Here is a 17,963-nt window from a genome sequence, read left to right as displayed (position 1 = left end):
AGTGGGGGGGGCAGACTCTAGAAGGGGTCTATCCCTAAATGGGGAACTGAGAGTAGAGAAGAGATGGTTCCTGGGGGATTGTTGAGGGGCTATAAGAGGAAGAAGAATGGCTGCTGTACTGTGAGGTAGAGAGTCCCCGGCAGCCCTCCCAGGAAGTGATCACTGGACACAAATGAGCACAGTGGTGACTATGGGAAGCAGAGCCTGCCCAGCTAGGAGCCCAGGGGACCAGCAGGTCCCAGCTCAGGTGTGCCCCAACTGCTCCTTGCCATTGTAGGCAGGCATGCCCCAGACGCTAAGTGCCTCCGACATGGTCACCCCAGGCAGCCTCAGCCCACCCCCAACAGAGGCCACAGATGGCGAGCAGGCCAGGCAGCCCCTTCTGGACGGAGCTCCATCCTCAGCCTCCCTGGACACCCTGATCCAACACCTGGTGCCCACAGCCGACTACTACCCTGAGGTGGGTGACCCACCTCATGGGGTGGATGGGCAGCAGAGTGGGTTCTCCTCTACCAGGGGTAGGGGAGACAACAGGGCTGGGGGTGGCCTTAGGCATGGGAGGTGGCAGGGCAGGCTAGGAGGTATGCCACCCCCCGTGCCCTCCTGAGCTTGTGTCGTCTTTCTCACATCCCGCCAGAAAGCCTACATCTTCACCTTCCTGCTGAGCTCTCGCCTCTTCATCGAGCCCCGGGAGCTGCTGGCCCGGGTCTGCCATCTGTGTATCAAGCAGCAGCAGCTGGACAAACCGGTGCTGGACAAGGTGAAGGAGAGGGCAGGCCAGGGGGGCTCTGAGTGTACCAGTACTCCCCTGACATGCCCTATGGCATCAAACTCTCTCTCTGGGAAGAAATGATTGTCCCCGTTTTCCTGACAAGGCTTCTGACTTGTCTGAGGCCCAGAGCTAGAAGGGACAGAGCCAGAACCTTTAACCCCCATGCAGTTTTCCAATGCCCCATGGGAGCCCTTGAGCTCACATTAAGCCCAGACCTGGGTCCCCAAAGAGGCTGCCCAGTAGGGTCCTGCCATCTGTGGCCTGGGATGGCCCTGCGGTCCCTTCTCGTCTTCCTTCCCCTGTTGCACTCTGTTCTACCTTCTGTTCTGTGTGGGGTCTGCTGATCTTCCAGCCTTCCTACAGTTCCTCACGTCCTTCCTCTACTCCTGGCTGGATCCTGTAGGCTGCAACTGCCTAATTATACGTGTGTTGGGCTCCACCGTTACAGTGACAGAAACCCAGCTTCAACTGGCCTAAAGCCAAGAGGCTTAACCTTAACATGTAACTGCTATGTTTCAGGTACCGCTGGCTCCAGGGGCTCAAATGACAGCATTAAAACTTGGTCTTTCTCCTTCCGGCCTTCTGCTGCCGTTTGCCCTGGGCCGGCCTCACTCCGGCTCTTGCAGGTTCTCCTACACGGTGACAGGGGGCCTCCACCGCTCCAGGCTCACCTACCCTTTCCAGTCGCGTGGAAAGAGCAAGCCCCTTTCTTCACGGGCCCAGTAAAAGTCCCAACCTCATTGGCCTAGCTTACGTCACATGCCCACTATGAACCAGTCACTGAACACAATGGAGTACGCGTGCTCTGATTGGCCAGCACTAATCTGGGCCCACCCCTAGGGCCGGGTCTCCTGCTGCTGACCCCTCCCCCCCGTTGGGAGTGAGGGAGAGCAAGTCCCCAAAGGAAAACTGAGATGTCACCACAGAAAGGGAGAAGAGGTGCCGGCGGCAGACACAAGGAATGGCCCTGCCCCAAAATGTGTGTCTGTCCCCCCTCTGCTCCCCTGGGAGCAGGACCTCCCCCATCCCCGTGGCGCATCCCCGTCGCGGCACAGGGAGGGCGCGAGGCCCTGTCCCCGCCCGGCCGTCGCCACCCCCCGGGACGGAGGACGCGCAGTGAGGGGCTGATGTGGCTCCGCCTCCCGAGCGCCCCTTACCGAGCGTGGCCCCAGCACTCGGCATGCCTTGCAGGCCCGGGTCCGGAAGTTTGGCCCCAAACTGCTCCAGCTGTTGGCCGAGTGGACGGAGACCTTCCCGCGGGACTTCCAGGAGGAGTCAACCATCGGGCACCTGAAGGACGTGGTGGGCCGCATCGCCCCCTGTGATGAGGTGAGCACGCCGGAGCGGGAGACGCTTCACCCTCTCTGCACCTAACATCAGGGACTCGAGCCTGTTCCCGGGCCCCTCCTCAGGGCCACCATCTCCCCACGTTGCACACTGCAGCCCCTCCAAAATCAGCCCCTTTCTGACCCATGAAGGAGCCAGACACTGCAGAGCTGGAAGGGAATCCAGGCCTGGTCTTTTGACTTCTGTCCTGTCCTGCTCTCATCATGGCATCAGATGGCAGCGAGGGAAGACCCACTCATGGCTCTTGTGGTCACATGGTCAGGCCATTGGTCTGTGACCCACTAGGCCGGCCTGGCAGGGCCCACGTCCTGGGCTTCATGTCACAGAGGCCTCCCTTCTCCTGCCCCTGCCACATCCAGGGCTGGGCTGGTGGTCAGTATTCCTGGGCAAGAAACTTCAAGTCAGGGGCAAGAAAAGGGCTCTGCAAGATGAATTGAAGAACAACTAGGGGGGACTAATGACTACACACTGTCTTGGCAGATTCTCCTGGGATCCTCTCAGCTTCCAGGGATAAGCTGCAGGGCGGAGGACCCCTGCAGCTAAAACCACACCACAGGAAAATGCAACCTTTGCACTTGGAAACTAGTAGGTTGGAAGGCAGCAGGTGTACTGGGCACCAGGTGCCTCTGCATCCCACATCCTGCTCTGCTCTCCCAGCTGTGTTACTCTGGGGAGAGGCACTTAAAGTTCTCCAAGCCTCACTTCCCTTATGGGCAAAAGGGACAACAAAGATTTTCACCTCCCGGGATTATAGTGAGAGCATAAGAAAGAGTCCTGCACGGGGGACAAATGTCTCCTGGTGTATTTAGAAGGGGCAGGTTTATCAGCATCCCCAGAATGATTCAGGGAGCAGCACTGGTGTTGCTTTATCTGCAAGGAAAGAACATCGTTGGGGGGGCAGGGGAGGGAAGAGGTTTATGTCAGGTGCCCTGGGAGGAAACCGAACATGGCAAGCTGATAGCTAGTGATGTGCCTCAAAGTGGGTCTGGACATGGCAGAACCAGGGGCATGTAAAACACAGGGAAACTGCTAAGGCAGGCTGAGCAACAGGAACCATAACACCCACAGTATAACTAAGGTTCAGAGAGGGAGGCACTGCCCTGGGGTCACTTCAAATAGCAGGCAAGTGACTGAGCTGTTCTGTGAGCTCAGTAAGAGGAGGATTGTCTCCTCTTCCTTCTCCTTCTCCTCCTCTGCATCCCCTGATCCATTTCAGGATCATGATACTTGGCCTAGGATGTCACACAGAACAGAGTCAGGGAAAGCTTGATGATTGGATAGAGAAGTGGGTGGAAGCAGGGAAGGGGGTGCTGGCTGACGGGCTGAATGGACAGCTGGCTGCTTTTATGAGTGGGTGTGGGGAAGCATAGGTGTTTGGGTAATTGGATAGACAGCTGGATTTGTGTGGTGAGTGGATGTGGAAAGACTGATGGAAAGAACAGAGGGAGAAAGGTAGGAAGAGTGGGTGGATGGGTGAGTGGCCGCACGTTAGAAAGCAAAGGAGGACAGATGAGTAAAATGATGGGTCCGTGAGTGGATAACTATAAAGGGAGGTGGGTGATAGCACGTGGGTAGAGAAGAGATGGGTACAGGGATGGTAGATGGGTGGATGGAGTAGAGGGTATGTGGGTGGATGAGAGCCCAGTCTCCTGCTTCATCTTTCCCCCGACCCCAGAAGTCTTCGGCAGCAGTGAAGTCTAAGTCATAGGACAAGACAGGATTATTCACCCTTATCTGACCTGCCTGACATTGGTAGAGCCATGTCCAGGGTGGTAGGAGACAGTGTAATTCTTGGGCTGGTTTCCCTCGGGAAGTCAGTGCCTCCGCACTGACCTTGAGAACCTGTCAAGCCTCTCACCAGGGCTGTGCGATGTCGACTGGAACAGGAGTTCCCTGTCCCCTATCCTACCTCCCCCAGGCCCAGGCCAGGGTACTCCCCCATGTCTTTATTCAGTATCCCCAAGTTGCCCTTCCACAGAAAGCACCCACTCCAAAGAGGATGTCCTCTGGGCACAGGTTCTCTCCCCTGGATGCCGGCAGGTGCGCTGCTGGTTGCTCGCCCCCAGCACAGTCTGGGCTCAGCAGGGAAGAGCATCGAGCCAGTTTGATGAGGCAGGGCCCGTAGGACTCAGAGCGTGGGGTCTGTCATCCTGCCTGAGCCCAGATCCAGGCTTAGAAGCCACAGCTGTGTGGCACTGGGCAAAGTGCTTTGCCTTTCTGAGCTTCAGTTTCCTCATCAGTAAAACAGGGATAACCGTTCCCACTGCAAAGCTTTGCAGTAAGGAGTCCCTAAGTTACGTGTGCTCTTATTTCAGCACGTGGTCAATGTGAGCTGTGATTAGAAACAATTTGTTCCCAGAATTCAGGCATATGGGGATTACTTTTTAACTCTCATGGAACTTTCATTATGAAATTTTTCAAAAATACACAAACATGGTGAATAGTAACCATGAGCTCCTTGGTTCAACAATTATCATTTTGCCAGACTTGTTTCCTCTATCCCCTCAAACACTTCCCCATCCACATAAATTATCTGTAAGCAAATTACAGGCATTTTATCTTTTGCTCCAAAAATATCTCAGCATTATTTTTTTAAAAGATTTCTCACACAGGGATGGAATCAAATGATATAAAGTGTCAAGCATGCGTGTTTTCAGAGCTCTGTCTTTGGGCAAGTTACTTAACCTCTCTGAGCCTTAAATGTCTTTCTACAAAAGGGAGGGTGATGATTCTCCTTCACGGCGCTGTGAGGAGAACAAGGAGACAGCACAGGTCCAGGGCTGAGTGGGACTCCTTTCTGGCCCCTTTGCTTGGGCCTCTTCTCAGAGTGGCATTGAAAGGTGAAACCTTCCTCTTTCCCCCTGCCCCTCGGCCATATCCTCACTCTGCTTCCCACCTCCTCTCAGCAGCTGGGAACAAAATTCTGGAGAGGAGCCAAGGAGACCATTCTCCATGACTGTGGGTTCTGGGGATTCCCATGGAAGCCTTCCCAGCATCTGGCCACTGCATTAAGATGCCTGCTTTGGGCCACCCTGTGCTGGGCAAGGGACCCAGCGGGGTGTCATGGCCAGCCTTGTCTCTGTGGGGCTCCCGGTAGGCTGGGCTCAGTAGTTGCGGCTCAGGAGGCCAATGCCAAGGCTACGAGAGGCTGGGGGAGTCCAGGGAAGGTTCAGACAGGCAGCCCCTCCTGTGGCTGATCTTGCTTTCCCACTTGCTCACATGGACTGTCCACTGGACTGCCCACGCTGCCCTCCAAGGCAGCCTCCCAAGACAGAGGTGGCAGAAAACAGACACAGACAACAAACTGGTGGAAGCTGCAGAGCCCAAGGAACCTCACGAGCTCCTGCCCATGCAGGGTGTTCTGAACCTAAGAGAGTGTTAGTCCTGGGTTGCCTCAAGAGGGAATTTTTAAGAACTTCAGAGAACAGGAGCCAATGCTTGTCCAGCCAGGGACAGTGGGTTCTGGCCTCAAAATGCCCAGTGCAAAAGAACTTGGAGGCACCTGGAGAGCCATGGCCACCACTCAGGCCACCCTCAGACAGCTCCCGCAGTCACACCTGGCTCTGTGCATGCAGCAGATGGCTTAGTGGAAATAGACTGGAAAAAGCAGCTCCAGAGAGACCTCTTATCCTCCCAGTCATCCTCCCAGCTATCGTCAGAGGAAAGAGAGGGCTTTGGCACCAGTCAGGAATGGCAAGGAGCTGTGTCATCCTGGGCATATCCTGGGGCTCCTCAAGGGAACGCCTTGACGTCCTCAGTGGTTTAGGTCTCTAGGCCTGCCCAGAATTCCCAAGGAGATTACCGAGCCTCTATCCACAAGTGTGTAGAAATCAGTGAGAAAATGACAACAGGTCAAAGAGGAGGACAAATATCATCCCCACATTCAGAGGGGGGTGGAAGATGCAGGAAAGAACTCTCAGATAATCTTGAACTTAACATCACTGAAAAAAATTCTAAATGAGTTAGCAAACAGGAAGTGATAATTATTTGGGGTGAATACTGTTTCAATAGAAACAAGTCCTACTGCATTTTTTAAAAATAGGACCTAGGGCAATCACATGGTTGTTTCTATCAAATGATAGGTCTAGACGCCCTGCATCCTTGATTTCACTAAGGCTCCACAGTCTACCCTGACACCCTGTGGAGAGAATGTCTGACTATCAGTAGGTGAAGGCCATGTTCATCAGAGTATTCAACAGATGTGCATGGACACCTTGTTAGCCAGGCCCTGCCCTTCATGCTGGGGATGAGTGAAGAGGGACCTGCTATTGTCTGTGTGGAGCTCATATTCTAGGGAGAGTAGAAGCATGTGAACAGAATAATCTTCCCAATAGCCCTAAAATCATGGGGGGGCAAGTGCTGTGATGGAAGGGCATGGTGCTCTGAGCCTTGATGGCCCATCTGGGGAAATGGCACTTGAGCTTTGGTCTGAAGGAGTAGGAGCACATGCCAAAAGGGAAAAGGATACCCAGGCCCTGCCGGGGACATAGCGGGGAGTGTGGAGAAGGGAACAAAGGGGCAGAGGAGTGGCCTGTGTACAGAGCACAGAGGAGGAGCAAAGGACACACTGAGGCCATTGAGCATGGTCAGAGCTGACATCAGGGCCAAGGCATTTTAAGGAAGAGGAAGACAGCAATCAGATTTGCATTTTGAACAGACCACTCTGGCTGCAGAGTGGAGTGGAGAGAAACCATCATGGTTGCAAGGGGACCATTGAGGAGGCTGCTGCAGCCACAGAGAGATGACAGTGGCCTGGACCACAGAGACAATGATGGAGACACATGGAAGTGGGAGAAAGTAAAATCAAGGTCGAGGATGGCTCCAAGCCTGTTGCCTGAGGCTGGTGCGCTGCTCACTGAAACCGGAGATGCTGGCTCGGGCCAAGGAGAGCGTGACTTCTGTTTGCAGTGTTGAGTCTAGGTGGGCTCTGGAGACCAGACAGGAGGCTGCACATGTAAATGTGGGCACTGTCCATATACGCACATTAAATGATACTATGGATGTGAACCAGAATCCCAGGAACAAAGTTCAAAGTGAGGAGAAGAGAGGTCTAGACTGAGACAGGAAGAGCCCCAGCATCTAATGATGGCGAAGACAAGCCTGCAAACAGCCCAAGGCAGGAGGAACCAGAAGGCTGAGTGGAGGTGGCCAAGGAAGATGCCACCTGAGAAACAGCTGGTGGCTTTAGTGACAGAAGGTTCCAGGGTGGCAGTGAGAGTTGGTCTCATGGCTGATGAGCATGGTGGCCAGATAGGGTAGTCGAGAAGTGGGCGCCTTCTGGGTCTGACCCCACGGCTCTGGGAGTTAGGGTTAGGGTTAGGACAGGGTTAGGGTTAAGAGCTTCCTGTCCTGTTCCCTGTGTCCTGAGGGCTCTGCCACAACTGCCCATGGCCGCTTCACAGAGAAGCACTTCCATAAGGGGCCTGGGCAGGTGCCATCTCCATCACCATGGCACTGGGCACCAACAGTCCTCAGATGTCAACTACACCCCTTGAGCCCAGCCAGAGACTCTGAGGAACTGTCAGGTCCTAGGCAGCTCACAGCTCAGCAAGCCAAACGCCCACAACTGCAAAACGCAGCTGGGTTTGTGTGTTTCGGAATAGCAGGAACAAACATTCACTTTTACTACCTTAAATTACCTGACAATACCGACTGTTCACCACCAGTTATTTTCCAAGGCCTCTGGGCACGGTCTGTCTGGTTGATGTCACTTCATCGCAGGAGACCAGGCCCCCAGCTGCCCACTGCTGCCTCTGCCAGCACCCAGGCCAGATCCTTGGCTCGTGGGGGTTGAATCCATCTCTGGGGGCAACATTCGCCGTGGGCTGATGAGCTCAGGGTCCTGTTCTGTGGGTTACTGACCAAAACCCTTGGGGACATGTGGATTCTCACTTAATAAACCTAGCTGGGCTGATGGCACCTTCCTCGGCAATAGGGGTCTCAGAGGGGGAAATAATCAGTTTCTCCTTGGGGGTGGAAGGGTGGGTGCCCCTCAAGGAGGGACCATGACCTTTCATCCCTGAGCCCAGCCCAGGCATGGCCCAAAGCAGGAATCTGTCCATCTGAGCTGAATGGTGGGGGGTGTCCGTTGGTGCAGTGTTTACTGAGCACCCGCTACATGCCTGAGCTGGGCTGGGCTCTGATAACACACAGGTGGCAACATAGACTCCGCTGCCCCTGTGAAGCTGTCATTCTAGTGGGGAAATAATCAGACTCTGTCGTTTCCAACAGAGGTCCTATAAAAGAAGTCACATAGGGCAACCTGATGAGTACTGCTGGGGCAGAGGGTGGGACAGTGAGGCTGGTCAGGGAAGGCCTCTCCAAGCTGGTACTGGGAGATAGGAAAGGCCCCCATTAAAGTCAAACAAAAGGCCAGTCCAGGGCAGGGCCTGTTCCACATCTCCTTCCTGTCTCCCTTCCTCCAGCTCCCTGCAGCGCCCACCTCTTAGCCCCAGTGCCCAGACAGCTGGGACACGTTGGACCCCAGTCACCCTCCTGATGTGTGCTCCTCTCAGCTCTCACCTAGAACCCTACAGCCTTCTCCCCATCTAACCTTGACTTGGCCCCAACCCCAACCTGTCTGCGATAGGGTCCTATTTCAGGGTGGGGGCTGGTGCCTGGCCTTTTCTCCATAGGCCTCTAGGGACAGTTCCTCCCTTCGGAGCCCAGGAACCTGCCCGCCTCTGATATTAGCAGTTCGGAGACAGGTGTTTCAGCCTGAGCACCCCTCTTTCCACCTTCCCCCCCCACCCACCCACCAGGCGTACCGCAAGAGAATGCATCAGCTCCTGCAGACTCTGCACCAGAAGCTGGCAGCTCTGGGCCAGGGGCCAGAAGGCCTGGTGGGTGCGGATAAGCCCATCTCCTACAGGACCAAGCCGCCAGCCTCCATCCACAGGGCACTCCTTGGCGTCTGCAGCGACCCCTTCATGCTGGCCCAGCAGCTGACCCATGTGGAGCTGGTGAGCAGCCCCCCCAACCCCCACCTCATCTCAGCAGAACCCAGGGCCTGGGCCCATCACAGCAGGGCCAGCTGGCATCTCCTGAGGGCCCTGGACCCTGGAGATATCTCCCAGCTATCCTGGGGCAAGAAACAGAAGGTCTAGGCCTGGAACGGAGGAACTGGGTTCAAATCCCGATTCTGACACCACCTACTATGGTGATCCTCCCGGGACTAGTTCTTTCATTCCTTCCCCACCCAAGCCTCAGTTTCCCCATCCACGATTCACACAGATACACTGCAGTCTCCCCAACTTTCCAGAGCAGCCCCACAAGCCCTTCCTGCTTGTGAAAGGGATGCCCCAGCCTAGGCCCAAGCACGCTGGGCTCCCTGTGGGTACAGAGGCCAAGGAGCCCAACCCGGAGTGAGGGGAGCTGGGGAGTGGTTTTCTTCCCTTTTAAACCTCCCCCATTTATGGCGCCCTCAACACTTACATGCACTACCTTATTTCCTATCACCCTCCCAGGTAGGTGCTATTATTATTCCTTTTTCACAGTTGAGGAAACTAAGGCCCAGCAAGGTTAAGTAACTCACCAGAAGTCACATAGAAGAAAGGACAGAGCCAGGGATCAATTCTGACCCAAGTCCCATTCTCTTGGCCACCAGGCCTCCCCTGGAGGGAGCAGGCCATTTCATTTACTGGATTTTGAGCCTGGTTTCCCTGGGTATCACACCCCACAAGCATTGCTCCCTGCCCCCCACGAACTAGGAAAGGAGGGGCTGCCTCCTTCAGGGCTGCTGAGCTCTGTGACAACCCAGAACAATGTCCATCTACAAGCCCTAGTGTGAAGGGCAGCTGCAGAGAGGCCCTCTTGGGACAGACTGGGAGGCCAGGGAGTCTGGCAGGAGCACGTGCAGGCCCGGCAGGCACAACCCTCCTCATACCTTTCCTCTGTTTCCAGCTCTTCTCCCTTCCCTTGTAGGAGCGGTTGCGACACATCGGACCTGAGGAGTTTGTCCAGGCTTTTGTGAACAAGGACCCTCTGGCCAGCACAGAGGTAAAAGGTTCTTGGACCAGCTGTCCCAGCAGCAGGTGGACAGGCCACCCTGGGGGAGTCCTGAAAGCGTCAGCTGGGCGAGCTTTGAAGCGGCCCAGACTAGAGCTGCCGGCTCTGCCCAGCTTCTCCAGCCACAGACCACTACAGCCCTGAATACCGGGGAAGTCTGGGAGGGCTGGGCATTCTCCGCCGGTCACCCACCGCCAGGGCGGAGGGTGGGCGGGGAGCCGGGCTGTAGGCCGCGCGCGCCTGGGGTTGGGCCCGGGTGGTAGGTGGGAGGAGGCTGGAGGGCGCCGCCGGGCGGGCGCGCTCGGGGACCCCGCGTGGCCTCCCGGGGCGTATCGGTGGGCGCCGGTGCCCTCCAGCGGCCGCTCGAGGAACAGCTGGATAGTGCGCGCTGCGGAGGCAGTAAGGGGTCGAGCGACCTCTGGGCCAGGCACTCAGACACTAGGACACCATTGCACGGAGCCGAAGCCAGATTTCGAGCCGGCCCTTCCCCGTTAGGAGCCCAACCGGCCTGGGCCTTGTGTTTACCACCGGGTTAAATCTAAGCCGAGACTGGAAACATTGTGTCGTCAGCCCTCACACCTAATAAAAGAAGTGCAAACTAAACAGGCGATTGCATTTTTACCTCTCGGATAAGCGAGGATTACACAGTAGAGACACATCGTGGGCGTGTAGGCAAAGCGACACTCTTGCACACAGCTGGTAGGGGGTGAAACTGGTACAGCTACTTTGGAGGGCAGCTTTGCAATAGCATCAACACCTTAAACGTACATCCGTGAACCCAATTTCCCACACCTGATAATTTATCCTGTGGATATACACACCCCTGTATGCAAAAATGCACAAAGATATTTGGAGTATACACTATTATTGCCAAAGACTGGAAGCAAATTACCTTATCATCCATGGGGTCTGCATTAAAAATTATAATACATCCACAATAAAATACTGTGAACTACTAGAAAGAATAATGCTGACTGTAAGTATGGAACAATCACCAAGATCCAGCCATCCAGTCACCAAGAGAAAAAGGTAGAGTGAAGAGCATTGACAAGAATATGTGTCCATTTGTGTAACAAGAACAGAAAAAGGCAGTGCATGATACGTATATGCTTGCATATGTGTGTAAACTATCTCCAGGAATTTTGGTTGCTCTGGAGAGGGCAGCCATGGGGGCTGGGAGGCAGGAACAAGAGGGAGACTTTACTGCTCCTAGAGGGTTGTTTGGTTTTTGTGTGTGCTTTTTGTTTGGTTGGCCATTTCCAAGTATTACTTTTTTATTGTGAGATATATCAAGATTGCACATGACATTTATTTATCCACCCTATGGCAGATGAACATTTGTATTGCTTCCAGCTTTTTGTTATTATCAATACTGCTGCTGTGGACATTCTTACGCGTGTTTCCTGGTATGCATGGGTGCATGTTTTCTCTAGGGCCTCAGTTCTCAAACGTTTTGGTCTCAGGACCCCTTTACATTCTTGTAAAATTCCCAAAGAAGTTTTGGGGATCCAAAAGAACTTTTTGGGTTCTTTTGGGTATTTGGGGGATTCTCTTGAAGACCTGAAAGAACTTGGTTATATAGATTGTATCTATCAATAGTTCTCATACTACATTTAAAACTGATAATTTTTTTAAATACTTACAAATAATAATAATTACACATTACATATTGACATTAGTAATGTATTTTATGAAAATAACTATTTTCTGAGTGACATTGTTTTACAATATTTTTACAAATCTCTTTAATGTCTGACTTAGAAAATGGCTGGATTCTCTTAGCCGCTTCTGCATTCAATCTCTTGATATACATTATTTTGGTTGAAAAAAATTGAACCCCACACAGATATGTAGTTGGAAAAGAGAAAAGTATTTTACAGCCTTTTCAGATAATTGTGAATATTCTTCTTTGACACTGCACTAGCATTCAGCAAGTGATAATTTTTAAAGGTTAATTGTAATGTGAAATCTGAAAACATAGCAATGAATTTCTGTACTTTATGCCATTGAAAGCCATTGGTCTGTCTTGCATCTTGAATGCATGGTTTTGGAACATTGTACATTGTTCATTCGGAAAATATAGGTTCACTGCATTAGGCAGATTTTCCAAATGTTGGCACATTTCATTATACATTATTTTAAAATCACATCCATTAATATTATTCCTAATCTCATTTTTTTTTTAAGTCTGTAAGTACTGGGAAGCGGTCAAGCTCACAGAGGTGGATACATCCTTTACACGTTCCCAATTTTCTCCTGATAGCTTGAATTTTATCATTGGCAACAAATACTCATAATGTCATTTGCTTTCCTTGAAGTCACAGGCTCATTTTGTTCATTTTCTAGAAAATATCAGCCAGATACTGATGTCTGAATAACTAGTTTATCCGTCTGTCCTTTCAAGTAAAAATGGGTATTCCACAAAAACAGTGGCCAGTTCTGCTCACGAGTCCACCCACTGCTCTCCCTCAAGACAACCATGTGCCTATATACGCAGCACAAGTGCTTTGTGTGAATATGAAAAGGACGTGTAAAAGGGTCTAGATTTCACAAAATTGCAAAGTTTTGCCTCATTGAGTATGTTCTTGAGTCACACTCACTTTTTTATTTCTTTTGCTGGGCAATTTTATCACCATTGCTTTTGAACCATCCGTGCACATCTCAACATAATGGAAAAGGCAATAACATCATATTATGAAAATAGTTTTGCCTTGTGGACCCCCTGAATGGGTCCCAGGAACCCCCAGGAGTCCACAGACAACACTGCTGCTCCAGAATATACCCAGGAAGGGGAATTACTATATCACAGGGCAGGCACAGGGACAACCTTACCACGCAATGCAGCTGAGGCTGTGCCAGTTTACACTCCCAGCAGGGAGCTGTTCCTGCTCCACATCCTCGTAGACACTTGAGACCATCAGACTTCTTAACCGTTGTCAAACTGTTAAATGAACCATCTTCTCATGCATTTTGGCCTGACTTTCGCCCAGTTTTTTGTCTTTTTCTTCAGAGCTTTAAAGAATTTTTTGTTTTTGTTTTATTTTAAATATGAACTAGATAATAATTCTTTGTCAGTTAGATATACTGCAAATTTTCTTCTCCTAGTTGGTTGCTTTGCTTTTCAATATCATTATGATATCTTTTGTTGAACAGGTGTTCTTAAGCTTAACCCAGTCAAATTTAATAAACTTTTTCTTTATGGTTTTTATTTGGAGGGGGGCAGGGGGAGGGTAAGAAATCCTTCACTACTCCCCACTCAGGTCATAAAAATAATCTTCTATATTTTCTCTAGAAGTTCTCATGTTTTGCCTTTCACATTTTGATCTGAAATTCATTTTGTGCATATGGCTGAAGGTGGGGATTCATTTTCATTTTTTCAAGGCAAATAACGAATTGTTTCTGCACCCTTATTTATGTATTCCTTTACCCACTGCTACGCCCTGACAGGTCTGTCACTTTGTCATATGTCGTTTCCATACACGTGTACATCTGTTTCTGAACCCTCTATTCTGCTTCGTTGGTCCATTTTTTTGTTTTTGTGTCAATACACATTGTCTTCATTATAATAGTCTTGATGTCTGATGAACCAAATCCCCCAGGTTCTTCTTCAGCAGTACCTTGTCTTTCCTTGGCCCTTTGCTTTTCTATTTAAATTTTAGAATCACTCGTCAAATTCTATGCAAATTCTTATTAAGATTTTGTTAGAATATATTAAATATGGGTCAATTTGGGAAGAATTTACATTTTCATGATATTGAGTCTTCCAATCCATAAAAATGGTTATGTCCCTCCACTTATTTATAATATCTTTCTAATGTCTTATAATTTTCTACGTAAAAGTCTTACGCAGGTTTTGTTAGAATTTTTTCCCTACTTACCTCATACATATTTTTCTATTGAATATAAAATAATCTGTTTACATAGATTGTTTTTAAATGTGTTTTTAGATTTCCAAATGTTTGAAAAAATGCATATTCTTTAATAAATGGGCACAAGCTTTCATATTTGTTTATTACCTCAACTATATATTTATTGTATCTCCTGTCTGTTGCTGGTTTAAGGAAAATTTACTTTTGTATATCAATTTTATATCTGACAATATCATAAACTTATTAATTCTAATAATATGTACTCTTTTGGGTTTTTCATGTAGACAATTACATCATCTGAGAATAATGGAAGTTTTGTTCCCTTCTTTCCAATCCTTATTATTTTTATTTCTGTGATAGTCATAGAACAAGGATCTTCACTGATATGAGATGGACATGAATGATAGATAGACCTTAATCTATCATTTTAAATCTCAGAAATGTTGAGATTGTTATTGATTACTTAATAACCCTGCCCAAGCTGACTACCAGAATTTCTTTTTCTTGTTTTTTGTGCTAACTTGCACCTCTGGTGCAATATCAAATAGAAGTGTTGATAGCATCCTTCTTTTGCCCTGATTTTAAAAGAAATGCTTTTAACACATCGCAATAGAGTATGCTTCCTATAGGAATTTTTTTAGATGCCCTTTGTCAGCTTAAGGAAGCACCCTGTTCCTTCCTAGTCTGCTGAGAATTGTTATCAGGAATGGTTGTTGAATTTATTGAATTCTTTTCCTGGGTCTATTACTCATGTGTTCTCTTCTCCTTCAAACTATTACATGATTATTTATATTAGTTTTTTTTTTAAATCTGTGTTGAATCAACCTTGCATTTCTGAAATAAATGAAACTGGGACAAACGAAATCATCTTTTTCACATATCCTTGGATTTGGTTTGCTGTTTTGTTTAGGATTTCTGCTACTATACTCCTGAGGGAGATTGACCTGCTTGCTATTTTCTGTTCTGATACTGCTCTTTTCTAGTCTTTGTTTCTCTTTTGCTGTTTTCTATTCTGTGTGAAAGATTGGAATTACCTGTTCTTGGAACATTTGGTAGAATTTGCCATTGAAATCATCTGGGCCTGATATTTTCTTTGAAGGATGATTTTTGTGTACTGATTCAAGGTTTTTCTTGTTCCTTTGTTTATTATTGTTGTTTCAATGGTTATAGGGCTATTTAGGATTTTTATTTCTCCTTAGTCTGTTTTGTAATTTATATTTTTCCAGGAATTTGACCATTTCCCGTAAGTTTTCACATTTATAGACATAAAGTTATTTAAATATCCTCCAGTTATCTTTTTAATTTCTTCACATCTGTATCAATTAATCTCTAATTTTTTATTTATTTATCTCTGTTTCTTTATCAATCTTGCCAAAAGTCCATCAATTTTATTAGTTTTTCAAACAAAGAGCTTTTGGCTTTGTTCATTCTATATATTGCATCGTTTTTTACTATCTCATTTATTTCTTCTCTAATCTTTATTATTTTCTGCCATCTACTTTCTCTGTATTTCTGTTATTCATTTTAAAAAATTTTTATGTTGGATTTCAGCTTGTTTTTAACCTTTCTTCTTTTCTAATAAAAGCATGAAAGACCATTTGTTTTTAGCACATTTTTATGTACAGCCTTCATGTTTTGTTTTTCAGTATTTTCATCATTCAAATTCCATTATGATTTGATCTTTGACTCAGAGTATTTTAAATTTGTTTTAGATTTCCAAATATTCAAGAAGAATGCATATTCTCAAATAATTGAGTTTCCAAGGGATGTTTTATGGCACAGGAAAAGGTTTATGTGGAAAAATATGGAAATACATACATAGTGATAGCTACATACATCCGTACATACATGCATACAACTGATTGTCATTATTTGCAGTAGTCACATTCTATAAAGTCGTTACAAACACTGAAATAGTGAATACCAAACCGTTGCTCCTAGAGGAAGTTCAGGGTTAGTTTCCTGCAAGCCTTCCACCACAACATTTTTGTCAGCTGATCAATACATAAACTTTTTATGTGTTTTCTTGTTTAAAGACACATATATATTGCTGATTAACACTGAACTCACAGCCAACAGCACTATAACTTATGCCTGAATGAAGCTTATCGAACACACGTTTTCTCCATGGGTCACACCACAGCCTTTGTACACTTAGGAATAGACAGCAGTTAAGCACTATGTTTGGGGGCCTTTCTAAACAGTGAAACCACCAACAAAAAGCACAAAAATGCAAAAAGCATGACTCTAAATAGACTGATAAAAGAACACTTGTTTACAGTATGAGAGCTGAAACAAGAAGGCAGAGTGTCATTTAGTTCATCCTCAGCTGGAAATGTTTATGTGCTTTGGATGGCTCAAATTTTTTTGCCATTCTGTGCACATGAACAAATATTCATGAAAACAACCCAAGTTTGGGGGCTGACAAATAAATTTTCGGGAGTAGTCAAATTCACAAATACAGAATCCATGGATAATGAGGATCAACTGTGTGTATATATTTTTAAATTACATCTTTAAACGTATGGAAAAAAGACTGCAAGGATACACATGAAATCATTGGTATTTCTGAGAGGTTTAGGGGTTTCAACATTTTCCATATTGTCTGTAATGGTATGTAATTTCATGTTCTAAAAAGTTATTGACAAAAAGACTCAGAGTGTGATCCTGTGTGTGTTTTCTAGCCCTGTTTCAGTGACAAGACTAACAACCTGGAGGCTTACGTGAAATGGTTCAACCGATTGTGCTACCTTGTAGCGACTGAGATCTGCATGGTGAGTAGAAAGCCAGGTGGGCATGACCTGGCATAGCCACAGGTGGCCTGGGGGCTGGGAGGAGCCCACCAGGGAGGGAACCGGACATCTTGAACCCCATCCATCTCCAAGTCCAGTGCCCGGCTGGGCACCCTCCAGGACAGCAAGTGTCACTTGACATTCCTACAGTGACATTTCCACTCTGGGTAGATTCCAGGACAGACCCACTGCCAGTCACAGAGGGAGTCAGACTTTTTGCTGAAGGAGTAGGTCATGCCTACCCCGCAGTGGCTCTGCTTCCTCCATCTGTGCCTGTGTGCCTTGGGCAGCTGGCCTGCAGCCCATTTTGTTTGGCTTGCTCAGGATTTAGAGGTAGAAGTGACCTGAGAACTGGGAGATTGCACATAAAAAGTCCAGGTCTCTGGCGTCTCCCAGAAAGCAAGAAGACTAAGCAACATGGAGCCAGACATGCTTGTCACTGAGCCATGGTCCTGCCTGGCCCTACGCAGCCTGTCCTCCTCTTCCTTACAGCAGAAGGGTCCATAAGGTGAAGCCCAGGAGCTGCTTGCCTCAGGGACAGGCTAGAGGTGGCAGCATATATAGCAGGTTGGACTCTCCAGAAGCAGGTGCTGGACAGGGCTGGGGTGCAGACCATTAGGGGTCAGCACCTGTGAAGGAGAGCAGGGAAGAAGCAGGACTGCAAGAGGAAGGTGACTTGAGATGGAGCCATCAAACTGCTCCTGAAGTTGCCTCTCAGCACCTCCTGTGCTGCAGGTGGTTCCTGTGACTCACCTGAGCCCTCCACAGCAGTGGACTGTGTGCTGGCTCTGCCATGAAGTGCTCTGAGACCCTGAGCCCTCGGACATTGTCCACGCCTCAAGCTCCTCAGCTGGGAAACGGGTTGAGAGAAGGTTAAGAGGGCCTGACCGGGTGAGCAGGGTATCTGGTCAGGGCAGGTGGGAATATGCCATCACTGAGGCTCTGGCGCCCTGTCCTCAGCCAGCCAAGAAGAAGCAGAGGGCCCAGGTGATCGAGTTCTTCATCGATGTGGCCCGTGAGTGCTTCAACATCGGCAACTTCAACTCCCTGATGGCCATTATCTGTGAGTGGGCTGGCCAGGCCTGGAGCCCCCAATGCGAGGACCCCCAGAGAGGTTGGCGTGGGCACAGCCAGGCTGGCGGGATGCAAGCCAAGGCCCTCCTCTGAGCAGTGGGT

At 48.9% G+C, this 17,963-nt stretch overlaps 1 protein-coding gene across 1 annotated transcript in view; it reads left to right on the top strand.

Annotated features, from left to right (window-relative positions):
* Positions 1-283: 283 nt before the first annotated feature.
* RASGEF1C (RasGEF domain family member 1C) overlaps positions 284-17,963 on the top strand; it is a 32,217-nt gene continuing 14,537 nt past the window's right edge. The window contains exons 1-7 of the mRNA XM_063087093.1: positions 284-460; positions 638-760; positions 1,964-2,101; positions 8,881-9,081; positions 10,043-10,117; positions 16,680-16,769; positions 17,748-17,850. Of these exons, the coding sequence (XP_062943163.1) occupies positions 284-460; positions 638-760; positions 1,964-2,101; positions 8,881-9,081; positions 10,043-10,117; positions 16,680-16,769; positions 17,748-17,850 (907 nt within the window). The remainder of the gene's footprint in view (positions 461-637; positions 761-1,963; positions 2,102-8,880; positions 9,082-10,042; positions 10,118-16,679; positions 16,770-17,747; positions 17,851-17,963) is intronic.

Source organism: Cynocephalus volans, chromosome 2, assembly GCF_027409185.1.
Source record: "Cynocephalus volans isolate mCynVol1 chromosome 2, mCynVol1.pri, whole genome shotgun sequence".
In the NCBI taxonomy this organism is placed as follows: Eukaryota; Metazoa; Chordata; class Mammalia; order Dermoptera; family Cynocephalidae; genus Cynocephalus; species Cynocephalus volans.
Note: the sequence above shows the minus strand (reverse complement) of the source record. Positions and strands in the feature narration are given on the sequence as shown.